Raw genomic sequence first — 21,301 nt, 5'->3', positions numbered from 1 at the left:
CAAATATTTTCAAGGGGAAGATGAGGTAAAAACAATTATGTGCTAAACATACTTCTTTCTTTGCCTTGCAAATTCCTTCTTTGATATTAATCATGGTTGTTAATATTCATGTCAGCATCTGTAACAGAGCTCCTGATTCTGTCAATTTGCAACATATCATTAAAATAGCAGCAATTTTCTTTTTTAAACCTCAAGATTTTTCTGTCCTATATATGTGTGTCTTGGTCACTTAATTGCAACCAAGTCTTTGTGACCCCATGGACTGGAGCCCACCAGGCTCCTCTTTGTCCATGGAATTCTCCAGGCAACTGGAATGGGTTGCCATTCCCTTCTCCAGAGGATCTTCCTGACCCAGGGATCAAACCTGGGTCCCCCACATTGCAGGCAGATTCTTTACCGACTGAACTACCAGGGAAGCCCTATATATAGGCATTGTAGAAAATAAGAAAGAAAGAGGAACAAAGGAAAGAAGGAAAGAAAGACTGAGGAAAGGAGGGACAAAACGAATGAAGGAAGAGAGGGAGGTCACAATACCAACATCACTATTAATATTTGGGTATAAAAATTTCCAATTGTACTTGTTGTCATGTCATCACAACATACAAAGTATTTTATAACTTTCTTTACTCAGTTATATGTTAACATTAAACATTCCACAATGTAAATGTTAATAACAGGAGTACATTTCAAAGTCTGGGTAGTCCATACAATGTCTTCTATTGTTAAATATTTATTGTTTCCTATTCTTCATTATTATAAGGAATGCTGCCATTAACACCCCATAAATAAATATTTTCCTGAATGCATGGTGATTTCCACATCAAAAAAAGCGTGGCATCTGTAACAGAGAAATTGTATTTATCATACATGTGTATCATACAAATTGTATCTGTAACAGAAATTGTATTTATCTCTCAAAAGTTAAGCATATCTTTATTACTTTTGATCTATGTTCCAAATAGCCTTCCAGAAAGGTTGTTAACAATTTATACTCCTTCCAGCAATGCATGAGTGTGTTCATTTTCCTATACCCTCTTTGTCTGAGTATTATGTTTTGGCCTTTCTTTCCTTTCTAACTCATGTCACCTGTTAATGTAGTAATGCACCAGAGTTTTCCTAAGAAAAGTTTGTCTTACATACATTTCACTACAATGCATCCAAAGGATCAATGATACACAGAATCTGAAGGATGTAATTTAGCCTCTTCAGGATTGATCAAGGGTTTTGGGGGGAAAGCACAGGAACAGAAAAAGGCATGGAGGGTGGAACAATGAGGAAAATGAAAATCAGTCCTTAGATGTTTATCTAAGAAAGACTCTAAATAGGATGAAAGGTGACTCAGTGGGAAAGGCAAATCAATATTTTGTACCACCTTCTGGATACAGTGTTCAGCCTCAATATTACCCCTGAACGCCAGATTTACATATGTGACAAACCTATTTTGAGATTTACACTTGTTTAGCTATTTCTCTCATCACCACTACACCAACATACAGCAACATACATCACACCAACATAAAGCCAATTAGAAAAAATGTTTCATTCTTCCTCCAAAATATATCTTTACCTGGTCTAATTTTCTCCAAATTACTGTTTCTTACGGCCATCTCTCATCTGACCATAGATTCTTAATTGTTCTCCCTGCTTCTACAATCCATTCTCTACATAGCAGCCAGGGAATGATAGTCATAACATGTCATTAGCAGCTTAAAATAATTCAGTGGCATCCTCTGGCTCTTGGAATGAAATCTCAACACACTATGTGGCTTACAAGCCCTTACACACAAGTAGGATTCTGTCCAACTCTCTGATGCCATTTGGTACTGCTTTCCCCCTCCATCATCTGTCACCAACCACTCTGGTATCATTCTACTTCTATTGTTTGCTGCATTCTTTTCCACATTTGAACTTTTCAATTTGCTGTTCCACCTCCTTAGTCACTCTTCTCCTCACTTTATGCATGGACAGATCTCACCCATCATGTTCCACCTCAGAAAAAGCCTCCCAGACTATCCTTCTGAGTTGCCTGCAATCACCAATACATTAATTCTCCATCATATAACCCTATTTTTTCCTTTGTTAGAAAACCAAACAATCTTCTTTATTTCCTTTCTAACTTGGTTGTTGTCTTATTTGCTAGAATGTAACCTCCATGAGTATAGAGACTTAATTTTCATAAAACCACTGTTATCACCAGCAGCTACCTGAATGGCATACTGTTGACACTCAAAAAGTTTGAGTGTACAAAATAAAAAAACACAAGGTATATGCATGATCAACTAAAATCATATTTTCTTTGTGGTAACATATTTTCTTACATATACATATAATCATTATAGCCATAACTAAGGAGTTCAGTTCAGTTCAGTCGCTCAGTCATGTCCGACTCCTTGCAACCCCATGAATTGCAGCACGCCAGGCCTCCCTGTCCATCAACAACTCCTGGAGTTCACTCAAACCCACGTCCATCGATTTTGTGATGCCATCCAGCCATCTCATCCTCTGTCGTCCCCTTCTCGTCCTGCCCCCAATCCCTCCCAGCATCAGAGTCTTTTCCAATGAGTCAACTCTTCGCATGAGGTGGCCAAAGTATTGGAGTTTCAGCTTTAGCATCAGTCCTTCCAAAGAACACCCAGGACTGATCTCCTTTAGGATGGACTGGTTGGATCTCCTTGCAGTCCAAGGGACTCTCAAGAGTCTTCTCCAACACCACAGTTCAAAAGCATCAATTCTTCGGCGTTCAGCTTTCTTCACAGTCCAACTCTTACATCCATACATGACTACTGGAAAAACCATAGCCTTGACTAGATGGACCTTTGTTGGCAAAGTAATGTCTTTGCTTTTGAATATGCTATCTAGGTTGGTCATAACTTTCCTTCCAAGGAGTAAGCGTCTCTTAATTTCATGGCTGCAATCACCATCTGCAGCGATTTTGGAGCCCAAGAAAATAAAGTCTCTGACTGTTTCCATTGTTTCCCCATCTGTTTGCCATGAAGTGATGGGACAGGATGGCCATGATCTTCGTTTTCTGAATGTTGAGCTTTAAGCCAACTTTTTCACTCTCCTCTTTCACTTTCATCAAGAGGCTTTTTAGTTCCTCTTCACTTTCTGCCATAAGGGTGGTGTCATCTGCATATCTGAGGTTATTGATATTTCTCCTGGAAATCTTGATTCCAGCTTGTGCTTCATCCAGCCCAGTGTTTCTCATGATGTGCTCTGCATAGAAGTTAAATAAGCAGGGTGACAATATACAGCCTTGATGTACTCCTTTTCCTATTTGGAACCAGTCTATTGTTCCATGTCCAATTCCAACTGTTGCTTCCTGACCTGCATATAGGTTTGTCAAGAGGCCGGAGTTTACTTTATTTTTAAATAATTTTATTTTGATTGGTGAAAAGGAACATGGCACTGTTTGAATAGTCTAAACTCATTTAATCATTGTCCCTTATTTTTGCAAATTTAATTTTTACAATTTTTCACTATTATAAGCAATATTATCATATGTAAACTCGAAGCTAATATATACTTATTAAAATTTCCTACTAAAGTGGCTTTGCTGGATCAAAATCTTTTTTTGGTTTCATCAAATTTCCTTCTGAAAATATTAAAATACTAAACCAACTGTCTATTAGCAGTAAACTAAAGTTCTTGTGGTCATTTCATATACTAGGTTGCATTCAGCTAAAAGGAAAAGAAAGCCCCAGTGAAAACTGGTTAATAAGGAAAAATATCTCAATTAAAAAGGACCAGTGATAGAGCAGTTTTCAGTACTGCTTGATTAAATGGCTCAATAAAGTCATTCTTCTTCTCTCTGCATTGCCCTCAGGCTGAGTCCCCTCAAGATTACAAGATAGCTGAAGCAGTTCTGGGCTGAACATCCCAGGAAAACCAGACCAGAGATAAAAATGGATCATATCTCCTTGTGTCTCCTTCCTAGGAAGAGGAAATACTTCCCAGGAACCAAATAGCAAACTTACCTCAGGTCTCACTGGATGGAAGTGGGTGACATGCCCTCTTGTAAGCCAGTCACTGATAACGAGAATGGAACCACCAGAAAGACTTTACAGTTAACCCTTACACATATCTGGAGTCTCTCCTAGAATAAACATGAGGATTCTGTCAGTAAAAAAAAAAAATTGAGGTGGGGTGATCTTGGGATAAAACCCTTAGTATATGACAATATGGAGTATTAACATTTTAAAAATCTTTGAAAATTTGTTTGATGAAGAGTTATTATTTGAAATTGCATTTGACCACTAGTTTGCATTAATATTTTCTCATGTTCTGCTCTGTATTCTCATTTTAAACTGCTTTAGTGGGGGCACAGACATTCTTGGTGGCATACAAAAAGAAGAGAAAAAGGAAAGGAATCCAATTTGCAAGCTGACATCAATACTAAACTCTCAAGTAGTTTACAAAAGCCACATCAGAAGTCTCTTTATAATTGCCAAATCCATGAATTTCACCCAAGCACTGATGGCTGCTCAGTAGAACAGGTGAGGCAATATGAATCCAGAAAACATTATGTGCACTAATCACATTTTCATTGGCAGGAGAGTCAATAGGGTTACAGCTCCCAAGAAGTTCCTTAAGTTTTGCTGACAGCTCACTATTACCCCTTGTAATTTCATATTATAATATGTACTATTTCTCTCCCAAACTTGTCCCCAGAATTTTCCTTAAGATAGAACAAGTTAGATAACACATAGCTTCAACTGCAGTTACCCTTTGGTTTATTTTCTTACGGGTTTTCTATTACAATATCATTAACTTAGGGAATACCTGGTGCCACTGATAGTGGAACCCACATAACATATTCTAATGAGACTATCAGCTCCATTAATTTGAACTCCCTTGCAACAATAAATGCTCTACAATGTCTCCTCCTTATCTTAACCCATTTTCTGCAAACATTTCCATGTTAATTACTAATTAAATATTTTAATTATAATTAAATAATAATTGTTATTTACATTAGTAAATTAATAATTTAGTAATTTAATAATTTATATTCCCCTCTTTTTAAAAGATTTCCCTTTGAACAATAATAACATGTTCATTGGATAGTTACTAGATTATCATCTCTGATTTTTATATGGGCTATTTATCTATTAAGGATGTTGATTATCTGTCTTTTTAAATTTTATCTTTGTCTTTCAAATTTGATTAATGTGATACATATGTATATCATTTGTCAATCTTGTTTTTTATTTTCTGCCTTGCATAACATGTAAAAGAAGACTTTTTACTCTGAGATCAAGTATATCCATTCATTCTTTTTAAAGGTCTTAAGCCTTTAGATTTTGCAGTAAATGTCAGACTTCATGTATGTGTGTAATTATATATTTAGCTATGAAAATCTTTCAAATACCAACAAGAAAATTGTTTGGTGTGATACATTTAAATTGACATAATGAGATCTTCCATGCGCAGCATTATTCTGTTGACACTGTTCTTTTCTTTCACATTCATTTGCTCCTACAAGTACTATATCCACACCAAAATGACCACTGAAATTCAGATTTCCAGGTCAACATATAAAGGAATTCCCCTAGCTCATGAAAAGTAGGAGAACATTAGGGTCAGAAGGAAAGAATCGAGACTCCTGGGCAAAAGGATTGAAAAAAAGGTGAATGTTGTGAATGTTGAGCTAGCTCTGTCATTCAGAAGCAAAGGGTCAGCTCTATCTCATCAATCTTCTATTTGCTCTGGCCAAGGTCAAAGTGATTCCGGCTTATATGCCATGGCAAAAAAAAAAAAAAAAGGATACTATTTAGAATCAGAAAATAAAGAATTGTGGGGAGGCTGAAGAAGGAAAATATTATTCATGACTTTTTCTTATACTGTGTTGGGGAATTCATCAGGACTCTCATAATAACTACAGAATACACACTTCCTTGGGCTTCCCTGTGGCTCAGATAGTAAAGAATCTGCCTGCTGTGCAGGAGACCCAGGTTCGATCCCTGGGTCAGGAATAACCCCTGGAGAAGAAGGAAATGGCTACCCACTCCAGTATTGTTGCCTTGAGAATTCCATGGACAGAGGAGGCTGGTGGGCTACAGTCCATGGGGTCCCATAGAGTTGGACGCGACTGAATGACTAAAACTTTCACTTTTTCACACACCTGCTTAACTGTTATAATTACAATTCATGAACTGAGAGGAAAAATGTGTTCAAGAGCCTTTTCCCTCTGAGTATATGCCTTAAATATTGATTTTCAACATAAAGTGATTGATACACTGCCACTATTTTAAAAACTATTTTCTATTCTAACTTAAAACCTCCAAATCAAAAACAGAGAGATCAGTTAGGCTTAGCTTCCCAGAGTGAATCAATGAAATTCTTAAAATGTTTTTACATGGTACTCCAACGGTTTTCTTAGAAATTTAAAAGTGATAGAATTTACGATACAGATGTTTAAGGTTGTTTTGTTTGTTTTTGCTTAATTATGGACTGAGCTGACTGGATTAATATTTCATGTGTTTTGTGAGGGAGGTGCAGGGAAAACAGTTATTGACAATTTAAACTTAAGAAAACAGACACCTCAAAAAATTTCAAAAGGCTGGACTAAAGACACCTAGCTAGAAAGGGGCAGAATCAGGACTGAAAATCAGGTTTTCAGATTCTAATTTTGGTGTTTTTTTCTATTCTATGCTACTTTTACTACACAATAAAATCCTTATTTTCTAGAAATTTTACACAAAGGCAATAATAGTTGGATTTTCCACAATCTAATGGGTTAGTAATATTGGAACACTAAGGCTAAGAGGAGCAACCCTACATCCAAGGAGCAGTGGCTGCGCAGGCGCAGGTGGGCTGAGAGGAGCTACTCCACATTCAAGGTCAGGAGGGGAGACCCTGAAGAGATACCCTTCGTCCAAGGTAAGGAGCAGGACTGTGCTTTGCTAGAACAGCCATGAAGAGATACCCCATGACCAAGGTAAGAGAAACCCAAATAAGATGGTAGGTGTTGCGAGACGGCATCAGAAGGCAGACACACTGAAACCATAATCACAGAAAACCAGCCAATCTGATCACACAGACCAAAGCCTTATCTAACTCAATGAAACTAAGACATACCATGTAGGGCCACCCAAGATGGACGGGCCATGGTGGAGAGGTCTGACAGAATGTAGTCCATTGGAGAAGGAATGGCAAACCACTTCAGTATTCTTGCCTTGAGAACCCCATGAACAGTATGAAAAGGCAAAATGATAGGATACTGAAAGAGGAACTCCCCAGGTTGGTAAGTGCCCAATATGCTACTGGAGATCAGTGGAGAAATAACTCCAGAAAGAATGAAGGGATGGAGCCAAAGCAAACACAATATCCATTTGTGGATGTGACTGGTGATAGAAGCAAGATCTGATGTTGTAAAGAGAAATATTGCATAGGAACCTGGAATGTTAGGTCCATGAATCAAGGCAAATTGGAAGTGGTCAAACAGGAGATGGCAAAAGTGAATATCGACATTCTAGGAATCAATGAACTAAAATGGACTGGAATGGGTGAATTTAACTCAGATGACCATTATATCTACTACTGTGGGCAGGAATTCCTTAGAAGAAATGGAGTAGCCATCATGGTCAACAAGAGTCTGAAATGTAGTACTTGGATGCAATCTCAAAAAGGACAGAATGATCTGTTCGTTTCCAAGGCAAACCATTCAATATCACGGATATCCAAGCCTATGCCCTGACATGTAACGCTGAAGAAGATGAAGTTGAACGGTTCTATGAAGACCTACAAGACTTTTTAGAACTAACACCCAAAAAAGATGTGCTTTTCATTATAGGGGACTGGAATGCAAAAGTAGGAAGTCAAGGAACACTTGGAGTAACAGGCAAATTTGGCCTTGAAGTATGCAATTAAGCAGGGTAACGGCTAATAGAGTTTTGCCAAGAGAACACACTGGTCATAGCAAACACCCTCTTCCAACAACACAAGAGAAGACTCTACACATGGACATCACCAGATGGTAGACACCGAAATCAGACAGATTATATTCTTTGCAGCCAAAGATGGAGAAGCTCTATACAATCAGCAAAAACAACACCGGGAGCTGACTGTGTCTCAGATCATGAACTTCTTATTGCCAAATTCAGATTTAAATTGAAGAAAGTGGGGAAAACCACTAGGCCATTCAGTTATGGCCTAAATAAAATCCCTTATGATTATACATTGGAAGTGAGAAATAGATTTAAGGGACCAGATCTGATAGACAGACTGCCTGATGAACTATGGATGGAGGTTCATGACACTGTACAGGAGACAGGGATCAAGACCATCCCTAAGAAAAAGAATGCAAAAAAGCAAAATGACTGTCTGAGGAGGCCTTACAAATAGCTGTGAAAATAGAAGCCAAAAGCAAAGGAGAAAAGGAAAGATATAAGCATCTGAATGCAGAGTTCCAAAAATAGCAAGAAAAGATAAGAAAGCCTTCCTCAGCAATCAATGCAAAGAAATAGAGGAAAACAACAGAATGGGAAAGACTAGAGATCTCTTCAAGAAAATTAGAGATATCAAGGGAACATTTCATGCAAAGATGGGCTCGATAAAGGACAGAAATGGTATGGAACTAACAGAAGCAGAAGATATGAAGAAGAGGTGGCAAGAATACACAGAACTATACAAAAAAGATCTTCATGACCAAGACAATCATGATGGTGTGATCACTCACCTCGAGCCAGACATCCTAGAATGTGAAGTCAAGTGGGCCTTAGAAAGCATCACTACGAACAAAGCTAGTGGAGGTGATGGAATCACAGTTGAGCTATTTCAAATCCTGAAAGATGATGCTGTGAAAGTGCTGCACTCAATATGCCAGCAAATTTGGAAAACTCAGCAGTGACCACAGGACTAGAAAGGGTCAGTTTTCATTCCAATCCCAAAGAAAGGCAATACCAAAGAATGCTCAAACTACCGCACAATTGCACTCATCTCATATGCTAGTAAAGTAATGCTCAAAATTCGCCAAGCCAGGCTTCAGCAATACGTGAACCGCGAACTTCCAGATGTTCAAGCTGGTTTTAGAAAGGGCAGAGGAACCAGAGATCAAATTGCCAATATTCCCTGGATCATGGAAAAGCAAGAGAGTTCCAGAAAAACATCTATTTCTGCTTTATTGACTATGCCAAAGCCTCTGACTGTGTGGATCACAATAGACTGGAAAATTCTGAAAGAGATGGGAATACCAGACCACCTGACTGCCTCTTGAGAAACCTGTATGCAGGTCAGGAAGCAACAGTTAGAACTGGACATGGAACAATAGACTGGTTCCAAATAGGAAAAGGAGTACGTTAAAGCTGTATATTGTCACCCTGCTTATTTAACTTATATGCAGAGTACATCATAAGAAACACTGGGCTGGAAGAAGCACAAGCTAGAATCAAGATTGCCAGGAGAAATATCAATAATCTCAGATATGAAAATGACACCACCCTTATGGCAGAAAGTGAAGAGGAACTAAAAAGCCTCTTGATGAAAGTGAAAGAGGAGAGTGAAAAAGTTGGCCTAAATCTCAACATTCAGAAAACTAAGATCATGGCATCTGGTCCCATCACTTTATGGCAAATAGATGGCAAACAGTGGAAACAGTATCAGACTATTTTTCAGGGCTCTAAAATCACTGCAGATGGTGACTGCAGCCATGAAATTAAAAGATGCTTACTCCTCGGAAGGAAAGTTACGACCAACCTAGATAGCATATTCAAAAGCAGAGACATTACTTTGCCAACAAAGGTCCACTTAGTCAAGGCTGTGGTTTTTCCAGTGGTCATGCATGGATGTGAGAGTTGGACTGTGAAGAAAGCTGAGCACCTAAGAATTGACGCTTTTGAACTGTGGTGTTGGAGAAGACTCTTGAGAGTCCCTTGGACTGCAAGGAGATCCAACTAGTCCATTCTAAAGTAGATCAGTCCTGGGTGTTCACTGGAAGGACTAATGCTGAAGCTGAAACTCCAATACTTGGCCACCTCATGCGAAGAGTTGACTCATTGGAAAAGACTCTGTTGCTGGGAGGGATTGGGGGCAGGAGGAGAAGGGGACGACAGAGCATGAGATGGCTGGATGGCATCACTGACTCGATGGACATGAGTTTGAGTAAACTCCGCGAGTTGGTGATGGACAGGGGGGCCTGGCATGCTGTGATTCATGGGGTCACAGAGTCAGACACGACAGAGTGACTGAACTGAACTGAAGCTAAGTTTGGGGATATGAGAAGAATGAAAGAAGAAACAAGCTGTCATCAAACCCTTTCATTTAATCAATGTGGCTTTGAGCCAAAGAGAAAAGAGAAGGGATCCTGTGTGTGATTCAGAATTCTAGAGTTTGCTATCATCAATTAAAAAAAAAACCCACCAAATTTCTAATCATTCTCTAGAGGAAGGCATGCACTGGGTTGTGAGGCTCAACAGAAGAACATGGGCTCTGTCACAAAGTTGATCTGGTTCCAGATCCAGCTCAGCCACTGACTCATTATGTGCCTTTGGGTTAAGCCACTTTTCTAAGCCCTACTTTCCTCATCTAGATAATGGAGGAAAACAAAGCAGTTACCTTATAGGATTGCTGATAGTTAAAGGCAATATATGTAAAGCTACTTTAACACAGTGCCAGGCACAAAGTAAACACAGCTATGATCTCTTGTTTTGGTTTTGTCACAATGAAGAGTACAGATAGTTACATGAGGCTGCTTCATGATGACTTAGGAAAGGCTCAGGTCCAGAAACTGTAATACAGTTCCTTTCTATTTCCTTGGTCTTGGATCAGAGAGTAAACCTTGATGTTTTATTCATGACGACCATACAATCTGGCGACAGAGGCAAGTCTTAACTTAATTTGCTGTTTAATCTTGAATACAGTAATTTCATCTCATTCCTTACTTATGAATTGAGGATACGGATAAGATTGTATTTTTGAGGACTACATAAAATAAGAGGATTAAGAGGTGGTATTTTTGCATAAAACATGGATTATAATTATTTACTCTACCTGCAGACACATGAGTGGTAATACTATCAGCAGAGCCTCCTCCTATTAATGTTACTATACTTTTTCTATTACTATAATTTTTCAAGGCTCATTTTCCTGACACCCATCTTCTTTTCCCAGGGCAATTCCAGGCTTCCTTATTATGACCAATACAGGCCTGTTTACTGGACATAATCACATGAGGATTCCTGCTTTATGCATTAACCAGGCCATTACAGCTACTGAGTAGCAGCACCAGTTTATAATCTGTGAATTTTTAAAGATCCACTTCTCATCTGTCTATTCAATCCTATCACAAAGTCTAACATTGAGAATTAAGTCCAGAAATGGTAGATTTGGTCAGACTGTGGAAGCTTTTTGTATCATTAGCAAAAAATCTGGGTTTTTCTTTGGTGGTTGGTAAAGAGTATTAGAAAAACCACTTTGGGAGTTCTGTAGGGGTTAGCAAGAGGCTTGGCCTGGAGATATGACCTGCACAATCAATACCAGCAAGAGAAGAAGAAATAAGCTAAGAATTCTGCCTAATACGGAAGGCAAGTATTGAAAATAATCTTTAAAATATTTCCATCGATATCCTTAACGTATCAATTTAATTATGTTCAAGTATATAGAGTCCTTAACATATCCTTAACATATCAATTTAATTATGTTCAAGTATATAGAGTGGTGGCCAGTGGTATGAAACAAACTATTCTAAATGAGTGATCTTAAAATGCACACATATATGCACACATATAGACACACACTCACTCACACACAGAGAGTCAACACTGATGCCTCAAAATACAACTTTTGGAGCTTTATAGTTCCAGTCTACTTCATGCAGCAGAGTCAATCTATATGTTGGTAGAAAAAGAGCGGGGGGAGGGGGTGGAAATCTAGGAAAAAGTAAACCAGTTTTCCCCATTCAGATAATTCATGGATTTCCATATCATATCTACTAGCAAATAGCTATCAAAAATAATGTAAATTCTACTCTGCTGCTGCTGCTAAGTCTCTTCAGTCGTGTCCGACTCTGTGTGACCCCATAGACGGCAGCCCACCAGGCACCCCCGTCCCTCGGATTCTCCAGGCAAGAATATTGGAGTGGGTTGCCATTTCCTTCTCCAATGCATGAAAGTAAAAAGTGAAAGTGAAGTCGCTCAGTCGTGTCTGACTCTTCATGACCCCATGGACGGCAGCCTACGAGGCTCCTCTGTCCATTGGATTTTCCAGGCAAGAGTACTGGAGTGGGGTGCCATCACCTTCTCCAAATTCTCCTCTAGGAATTCTCAAAAGCTTAAAAATATCCTAGGCTAGAAAATTACTTATCCTAGAGATGTATGTTCTAGTTTTAAAACCAACATATGTATAGTAATGAACTGAGAGCTTGCTTGTAAAATCCTGTCCTAGAGTTTAAAAAGATAAACCCAGGTTTGTTAAAAGTCATCTTGGTTTTAAAATCTACACTTGATTGCTACTAATATATAATTAACTCCCTCTTAAAAACAAAGAAATTAAATTGTATGACATGGAGTTTCAATTCTGGTTTATAATTTAAAGTGAAAAAGCCTTATTTACATATTCAAAAAGGTATTAGGCAGCAGTTTAGATTTTTCCAAATATAAGTTTTTAAATAAAAGCCTGAATATATTTTGTTTAAATAAATTATATCTCCTTTATTAGAACCATACTATTTTGAGAGTTACTGATCTTTCAATCAGAAAGATCAGAATATCTAATGCTTGGATATTAAGAAGTTTTCATTTGCACTATTTCAAAAGGAAGTCTTGGTATGCAAAGTAGATTTGCATCTAAATAAGACTATAGGTCCCATCACTTCATGGGAAATAGATGGGGAAACAGTGGAAACAGTGTCAGACTTTATTTTTGGGGGCTCCCAAGTAACTGCAGATGGTGATTGCAGCCATGAAACTAAAAGACGCTTACTCCTTGGAAGGAAAGTTATGACCAACCTAGATAGCATGTTCAAAAGCAGAGATATTACTTTGCCAACAAAGGTCCGCCTAATCAAGGCTATGGTTTTTCCAGTGGTCATGTATGGATGTGAGAGTTGGACTGTGAAGAAAGCTGAGTGCCAAAGAATTGTTGCTTTTGAAATGTGGTGTTGGAGAAGAGTCTTGAGAGTCCCTTGGACTGCAAGGAGATCCAACCAGTAAGGGGATCAGTCCTGGGTGTTCATTGGAAGGACTGATGCTGAAGCTGAAACTCCAATACTTTGGCCACCTCATGGGAAGAGTTGACTCGTTGGAAAAGACCCTGATGCTGGGAGGGATTGAGGGCAGGAGGAGAAGGGGACGACTGAGGATGAGATGTCTGGATGGCATCACCGACTCGTTGGACATGAGTTTGAGTGAACTCCGAGAGTTGGTGATGGATAGGGAGGCCTGGCGTGCTGTGATTCCTGGTATCACAGAGAGTCAGACACGACTGAGTGATTGAACTGAACTGAACTGAAGACTATAGGTGAATAAGATAATCTGTTTTAGAGAGGCAAGGTCTAGTTTTGGTCATCAATGTCACCTTTGTGGACATGCCATACATATAGCAGACACCCAGCAAATGTTTGCTCAATTGAAATACTTCATTAAATAGAATGTTTTCTGTGAAGATGGATGCTGCTAACCATAAACAAATCACCTTTTTAATTGCATCAAGTTAGAAGTAATTATTTAATAGTTCTAGCTATGAAAAATTGCATTAAAGTTCTACAATTTAGGTTTATCACTAGACCCTACTTAGATAATCATTTAAGTTTTAAAGAAGAGTATAAAATTAATTTCTAAAATGGTTTCACCCCTCTTCTTGAAAAAAATTAATGAAATAACACTTTTCTTATTGAAAATAAAGAGAATTGTCAGCTCTGTTAGAGCCAGTAATAAAGAGCCAACCCTTTCTTGATGCTGGTATTGAGTTGGCACTATTTCAGGAACATACCTAAGGACTTTCAAAATGAAAAAAATGATTAAAAGATAGCTTCTATTAAAGATGGTTCTATTATTATAGTATGGTCTGTTGGCTCAAATGTATGTCATCAATGACAATGAAAAACCTTATTCACTCAGACACAGACATAAGTAGATTGGACTTTTGGGGGCCCTGAGGAACAATATGGTTAGAACTGTTTTTGTTGTTGTTCACTCTCTAACTCATGTCTGATTCTTTACAACCTCAAGGACTACAATGCACCAGTATCCTCTGTCTTGCGCTCTGTCTCAGAATTTGCTCAAATCAATGTTCATTTAGTATGGTGATGCTATCTATCTTATCCTCTGCCACCCCTTTCTCCTTTTGCCTTCAATCTTTACCAGCATCAGGGTCTTTTCCAATGAGTCAGCTCTTCACCTCAGGTTGCCAAAGTATTGGAGCTTCAGCTTCAGCAGCAGTCCTTCCAGTGAAAATTCAGGGTTGATTTCCTTTTGGATTGACTGGTTTGATTTCTTTGCAGTCCAAGGGACTCTCCAGCACCTCAATTTCAAAGCATCAATTCTTTGGCATTCAGCCTTCCTTAAGGTCCAACTTACACATCTGTACATGACTACTGTAAAAATCATAGCTTTGACTATACGGACCTTTGTCAGCAAAGTGATGTCTCTACTTTTAAATACACTATCTAGGTTTGTCAAAGCTTTCCTTCCAAGGAGCAAGCGTCTTTTAATTTCATGGTTGCAGTTACCATCCACAGTGATTTTGGAGCCCAAGAAAAGAAAATCTGTCACTGCTTCTAGTTTTCCCCTTCTATTTGCCATAAAGTCTTGGGGTCACATGGCATGATTTTAGATTTTGAATATGGAGTTTCAAGCCAGGTTTTTTCACTCTCTTCTTTCACCTTCATCAAGAGGCTCTTTAGATCCGCTTCACTTTCTGGTATTAGAGTGGTATCATCTACATATCTGAGGTTGCTGCTATTTCTCCCACCAATCTTGATTCTAGCCTGTGATTCATCTAGCCCAGCATTTTTTATGATGTACTCTGCATGTAAGTTAAATAAGCAGGGTGACAATATACAGCCTTGTTGTATTCCTTTCCCAGTTTTGAACCAGTCAGTTGTTCTATGTCCAGTTCTAACTGTTGCTTCTTGACCTGCATAGAGGTTTCTCAAAAGACAGGTAAGGTGGTCTGGTATTCACATCTCTTGAAGAATTTTCCACAGTTTGTTGTGATTCACACAGTCAAAGACTTTAGCATAGTGGATGATGCAGAAGTAGATGTTTCTCTGGAATTCCATTGCTTTCTCCATGAGCCAACGAACGTTGGCAATTTGATTTCTGGTTTCTCTGCCCTTTCTAAATCCAGCTTGTACATCTGGAAGTTCTCAGTTCATGTACTGCTGAAGCCTAGCTTGAAGGATTTTGAAGCATGTTGAATGAGTGCAATTGTACAGTAGTTTAAAGGTTCTTTGGCATTGCCCTTCTTTGGAATTTGGAATGAAAACTGACCTTTTCCAGTCCTTTGGACACTGTTGAGTTTTCCAAATTTGCTGACATACTGAGGGCAGCACTTTAATAGCATCATCTTTTAGGATTTGAAATAGCTCAGCTGGAATTCCATCAACTTCAGTAGCTTTATTTGTAGTAATGCTTCCTAAGGCCCACTTAACTCACACTCCAGGATGTCTGGATCTAGGTGAGTGACAACACCATCATGGTTATCTGGGTCACTAAGATCTTTTTTGTATAGTTCTTCTGTGTATTCTTGCTACCTCTTCTTAATCTCTTTTGCTTGTTAGGTCCTTACCATTTCTGTTCTTTGTTATGCCCATCCTTGCATGAAATGTTCCCTTTACATCTCCAATTTTCTTGAGGACTCTCCATAGAAATTCAAGTGCCTAAAGCCAGAAGATGTTAATTGGGGAATAACTGTTTGGCATTCTTTCCTAACACTCAGACTGTCAGTTTCTATAAATATTATACTATTAATACAAGTTAGAGCATAATTCATCATTTAATAAAGAAATTTCATCATTTCCTATGGGTGATTTTGGGCTGTTGTTAATTTTGTTAAGTCTCAGAAGTGGCTTAAAACATGGAAACAGAAAGAAACTGAGAAATAAAGTACATTTTTGATTATAAAATCTGAGTTGAAAAATTAGCTTAAGAAGTGAGATGGGGATTTCCCTGGTGGTCCAGTGGTTAAGAATCTGCCTGCCAATGCATGGGATGGGGTTCGATCCCTGGTCTGGGAACTAAGATCCCACATGACACACAGCCAGAAAAAGGAAAAAAGATACCAAAAAAGAAGTGAGATGAAAGAAGAGGAAATATAGCCCTCTCTTACTTTCAGGCAGTTACTGAGGAAGACTCAGAGTAAACCTCTTCTGTAGTAAAATTAAAGCTTTTACTACTTTCCTAAATTTTCAGTTATGATTTTTTAAACCTAAGTCTATGGTTTACATTATTATCATATTTACACTGAAGAATAAGAAAAACATAAAGCAAAAAATAACTCCTTAAGAATGTACTCATATTTGGATACTTCTTTTCTTTAGTCATCCATTAAACGGCATAAGAAATCCCTACAAAAATTTTGATATCTTCTGTACATGAGAAACATTGAATCCATCATGGAGACATACCCATCTCCCTAGCCATTTCCATATGCAAGGCCTGGATTGGCTCTTTTTCTCTCCAGATATTTTCTCTTCAGATATTTTCTCTTGTTCTTTTCTGAAGATTACATCATGGGCCTATAGATAGGAAGAAGATAAAGAATAACATTTTGGAACTATTAAATATCAATAAATATAAAACAGCACTTTACTCAGCAACAAAAACCACACTATGCTACTAGTATCTTCATTCCTCTATCATCATGGATTCTAACAACTGATCATTTAAAGTCATCAACATGATTAGCATCTTTATAACATTTATCTACTTTCTGATATGTTAAAAAAAAGTTCATATTTTAACTAGGAAACTAATTGTAATAGTGGTATAATTCTCTTTAGAATATTAAAATAGAGTTGTTTTGAAAATTAGTATTAGCTTTACTACTATGTTTTAATACTGATGTGTCTACTCATAGAAATAAGCAATAATTTGTATAGTGCTTCACATTAGATTTTTTACTCTAGAAAGTTTCGAACATCCAGAGTAATATAAAGAATCTATATTTATAGGTCCTAATCATCTATAGTAGTTCTATCATATGGAGATAACTATTGCTAACATTTTAGTTTATAACATCCCAGTCTAATACATATAAATATGATGTACAATTTGTTTCATATATGATGAAATAAAATTCATTTTTAAGGCTAGATGAGAAATACTTAAACATAAAATTTTTCTTTGCCTGTTTGGGCTTCCTCCCTCTCCTTAGCATGTGCTGTGAATTTGTGTTAGCCAGACCTCCTTAGGAGATGTTACTTATTAATTTCACAGAGTCACAACTTCTTAAGAAATAACCTTCCTTCTTAATCTTGTGAGGGGCCATGATGACCCATGACTCATTATTTATTTTGTATGTGCAGAACTGGATTATGTAAACTGTCTATGATAAATCGTTTAACATGTAATGTATCTGTGTGTCTGTGTGTAATGTGTCTGTGTGTGTGTGTGCTCAGTCATTGGCTTGAATAAAATTTTCCATTTCTTTCTTAGATCGACTATTGCATAATTTTTGTCTATAACTGTCTTGTATGTTGTTTTGGTACTTGTCATTTATTTTATATATACACACACACACACACACACACACACACATACACACACCTTTCCCCATCATCAAATATTCTTCTAAAATACAAAAAGAATGATTTTGGTGGGGTATGGAAGGATTATCAAGTACATTCATAGGACTGTCAAATAGTCTTCTAAGCTATGAAAGGCATAATTGGGGGCAGTATGAGGGAGTTACAAGAGTCATGGTTACTTAAAAATCAATCTCTAAGAAAATTAATAAGCATAATAAGAGATTGTTGAATAATTAACAAATAAATATATACATATTTTTATTAAAGTATACTTTGAAAACATTTTTATTTAATTACAAAAATTTTATTTTGTTCTTTGTGTTACTTAGAAAGTAAAATTCTCCTTTAAATTTACCTTGCCTAAGAGTTTGGTACATACTGTCCTAGTTACAATGAGCTTTTAAATGACTAAACTATTTTATCACATAGATTTACTATAATTTAATCAATCTCCAATATTGAGCATTTCATTTAAGCTATTTACAATATTTCAATATTAGTAAGTGTATTTTACAGATTCTTAAACATAAATCTTTGACTCCTTCAGCAAAATCATGCTAAATTTATCATATCCTCATGTTCCTCAGGTAGCACTAGTGGTAAAGAACCCATCTACCAATGCAGTTTCTTATCCCTGGATTACAAAGTTTCTTGTCCCTGGATTAGGAAGATGCCCGGGAGGAAGGCAAGGGAATTCACCCCAGTATTCATGCCTGGAGGATCCCACGGACTGAGAAGCCTGGTGGGCTATGGTCTACAGGGTTGCAAAGAGTCAGACACGACTGAAGCGACTTAACATGCACACACACACACACACAGTCTTATAAACATATCATTATTGAAATCACATGAATTTCAATTATTTGAACCTCAGCTTCCTTATCTGCAAAAAAGGCGGGGTTTGGACAGAGCTCTAGTATGTTCTAACTATAAAAAATTCAAGTTCTAAACATAGCATATCTTTAATAATTGGTTGAAACAACTCAGGAACTCTTAGAAGAAACATGAGACATATAATTCATACCTTTCAAATGAGTACAAATAGTGTGTGTATGTGCATGTGTCATGCATGTGGGAAGGGGACATACAAAATCATTCAGAGGAATTGTCTTTTTGGAGTATCAATTTCCTTTCAGAATTTAGGGACAAAGTTTGTTAGTTTTTCCTCTTAAAAAGAGTAGAATGAAATACAAAAGTCACACTAATTTTTAAGATAAAAATGAATTATTTTTAAAAATGTCATATTTATGAGTGTGTTCCATTAAGCTCTGCCCCAGAAGTCAGGATTTATTTCCACTTTGATTAGGAAAGGATGCAGGGCTCTGATTAATTGAATATGAAGAAAACTGATCAGTGAACTCAAACCATTTCAACATCTGTATTTCATTTTAAGAGTAATTAGGACATTTGAAGTTGTCTTTGGCCTTGGAATCTAAACACAAATTCACTTCACTGCCTCATTTGAGAACCTGTCAATAGGTTAAAGTTTGTTTGACTTTACTAAATCAAACCTGTCCATCTTGCTTTTCTACAATTTTATGAAATTTCTCTATCATTTCTTTTAAAACCAGAAGGCCAATGTCTATGCAGAAGGCAATGACACCCCACTCCAGTACTCCTGCCTGGAAAATCCCATGGATGGAGGTGCCTGGTAGGCTTCAGTCCATGGGGTCGCTAAGAGTTGGACACGACTGAGCGACTTCACTTTCACTTTAAACTTTCATGCATTGGAGAAGGAAATGGCAACCCACTCCAGTGTTCTTGCCTGGAGAATCCGAGGGACGGGGGAGCCTGGTGGGCTGCCGTCTATGGGGTCACGTAGAGTCGGAGACGACTGAAGCGATTTAGCAGCAGCAGGGATACAAATCAATATGATTAATACCTATTTCTCATTCATTGCTTTATAATTTTGCATCCAATGAACAATTTTACTTTCGAAATCTTCAAACCTACTTCAAATGCTCTACGTAACAGATTCTTAATTTGCTTTAAGAACAAAAGTTTCTAATAGGCAAGATTTCAAGGTTTAAGTAAAAATACCTGAACCAAAAGCAGCTGGATTTTTCTAACACAAAGACTGAAAGAAAATCTGATATATGAAATTTTGAATTATTGCATTTCAAAATCCAAATGGACTAAAAAGCCAGCCTTGTTAGGGGCAACACTGACTGAAAAATGCCCATCCTGGCCAGGGGCCACAGTAACCATTTGCATGAGTTATAAGAAACATGGAATAAGCCACCACCAAACTAGAAGAATTCAGAAAAGGTCATAAAGAGACAAGAGTCCACATGTCCTACCAACATCTCAGAATCCTCCATGCTGGAATCCTTCTTGCCTGAGTGATGCGGGCGTCACGAGGAAGGACCTCGAGTGACAATGGTTGGCCAAAGACAACCCTGAAACTAATCCTATCACCAAAAATCCCAGACTATGGCAAAGCAACCCTCCTGGATTCCCTTACACTGCTGTTCTCCACCCAGGGCGCCCCTTCCCAAGAAGTCTCTTGCTTCCTCATCATGTGTGTGTCCTCTGACATTTCTGCATGTTAGACAAGAGCCAACTCGCAGGCCCTAGAAGAGGGTCCCCCTACCTGCAAGAGTTTTTCTTACACAAATTGTTTGTAGGAAGGCAAATAGCTATTAAGAGCAAACTTTGCCAGGGACTTTGTTTTTAAACTCCAAAATTAAAATGCAGTGTTTAAAGGACATCAAAGGATGTGCAACACGAAGTACAAAGTAAAAAATTCTAAAATAGCTCTGTACTTCAACTCCCTATATGGAAAGAGCAAATAACTTTCCTTTACTTTTCTCCTTCTTCCTTTAATCCATTTATTAACTTTTTAAAATTAACTTTTTGAAAACGGCTACTCAGTGGCCGAAACTGGCACGGAGTTACAAAAGGTCACCAATATAGTCCCACTGGGACTCATTTCACCAAGAGCATCTCTGAACGGCCTCATCCCTCCAACTTATTCCGATAAAGGGAACGAACTCTCAGAACGTCAAGGGACTAACTGTTGAAGAGAACCTTCACTCTCAGTTGAACTTTTCTCCATGAGCATTTGGGGACCGGCTCCTTTCCTCAAGGCCTGAGGAGGCTGAAGACTGGTGGTCTGGGCAGGGTGCTCAGGCCAGACTCCGGCTCTGGAAGTGACCTTAGGACCCCTCCACGGCCCCGAGTGGACTAGAAATTAAAATAAAATGTGTGGAAACAGCGACCTGAGGTAACTTTGCAAATGAATCTTCAGCATAACCTCGGACGCTTTGAAACTCGCTGCCTAGAGGAAGTCCGCGACCAAACACCCTACTCCAGCCCGGTTAACGACCACACCCTTAACGCCGGTGGCCTGACCCGGAAGTGCTCTGCGGCGGCCTCGGCGGTGGGGGCGGGGCGCGGCCAAACCGGCGCACACGCGCGCGCTCCCCGCGGAACTCCCGCGGGCTGCTCGGCGCTCTCCCGGAGGCGCGCCCGAGCCGCCGCGGCCGCCGCCAACATGGCTGAGACGAGCGAAGAGGTGGCGGTGCTGGTGCAGCGGGTGGTGAAGGACATCACCAATGCCTTCAGGAGAAACCCGCACATGTGAGTCGCGCGCCGACTATGCCCCCGCCTCCG

General features: G+C 38.5%; 1 protein-coding gene and 1 long non-coding RNA gene across 8 annotated transcripts in view; one reads left to right on the top strand and one right to left on the bottom strand.

Annotated features, from left to right (window-relative positions):
• Positions 1 to 607: 607 nt before the first annotated feature.
• Positions 608 to 21,125, bottom strand: LOC147367002 (uncharacterized). Of its 2 annotated transcripts, none has more exons than XR_015169697.1 (4): positions 20,908 to 21,125; positions 16,565 to 16,675; positions 3,978 to 4,096; positions 608 to 838 (listed from the first exon to the last, which is right to left on the bottom strand). It is a non-coding gene; the product is annotated as an uncharacterized LOC147367002 (long non-coding RNA). The 2 variants fall into 2 exon arrangements; XR_015169698.1 differs by having other exon boundaries at positions 19,987 to 21,092.
• The window catches only part of PTAR1 (protein prenyltransferase alpha subunit repeat containing 1), a 44,475-nt gene continuing 44,098 nt past the window's right edge, over positions 20,925 to 21,301 (top strand). For all 6 annotated transcript variants that reach the window (XR_015169696.1, XM_086415477.1, XM_086415473.1 and 3 more), the window contains exon 1: positions 20,925 to 21,268. Coding sequence is in view for 5 of the 6 variants with exons in the window: in XM_086415477.1 (XP_086271603.1) it covers positions 20,925 to 21,268 (344 nt within the window). In the remaining variant the exon portion in view is untranslated. The remainder of the gene's footprint in view (positions 21,269 to 21,301) is intronic.

Source organism: Bos grunniens, chromosome 8 (assembly GCF_055505025.1).
Source record: "Bos grunniens cultivar Pamir isolate PY7600 chromosome 8, Bosgru_T2T1.0, whole genome shotgun sequence".
Classification (NCBI taxonomy): Eukaryota; Metazoa; Chordata; class Mammalia; order Artiodactyla; family Bovidae; genus Bos; species Bos grunniens.
The sequence above is the reverse complement of the archived record's forward strand: the minus strand, read 5'-3'. Positions and strand labels throughout refer to the sequence as shown.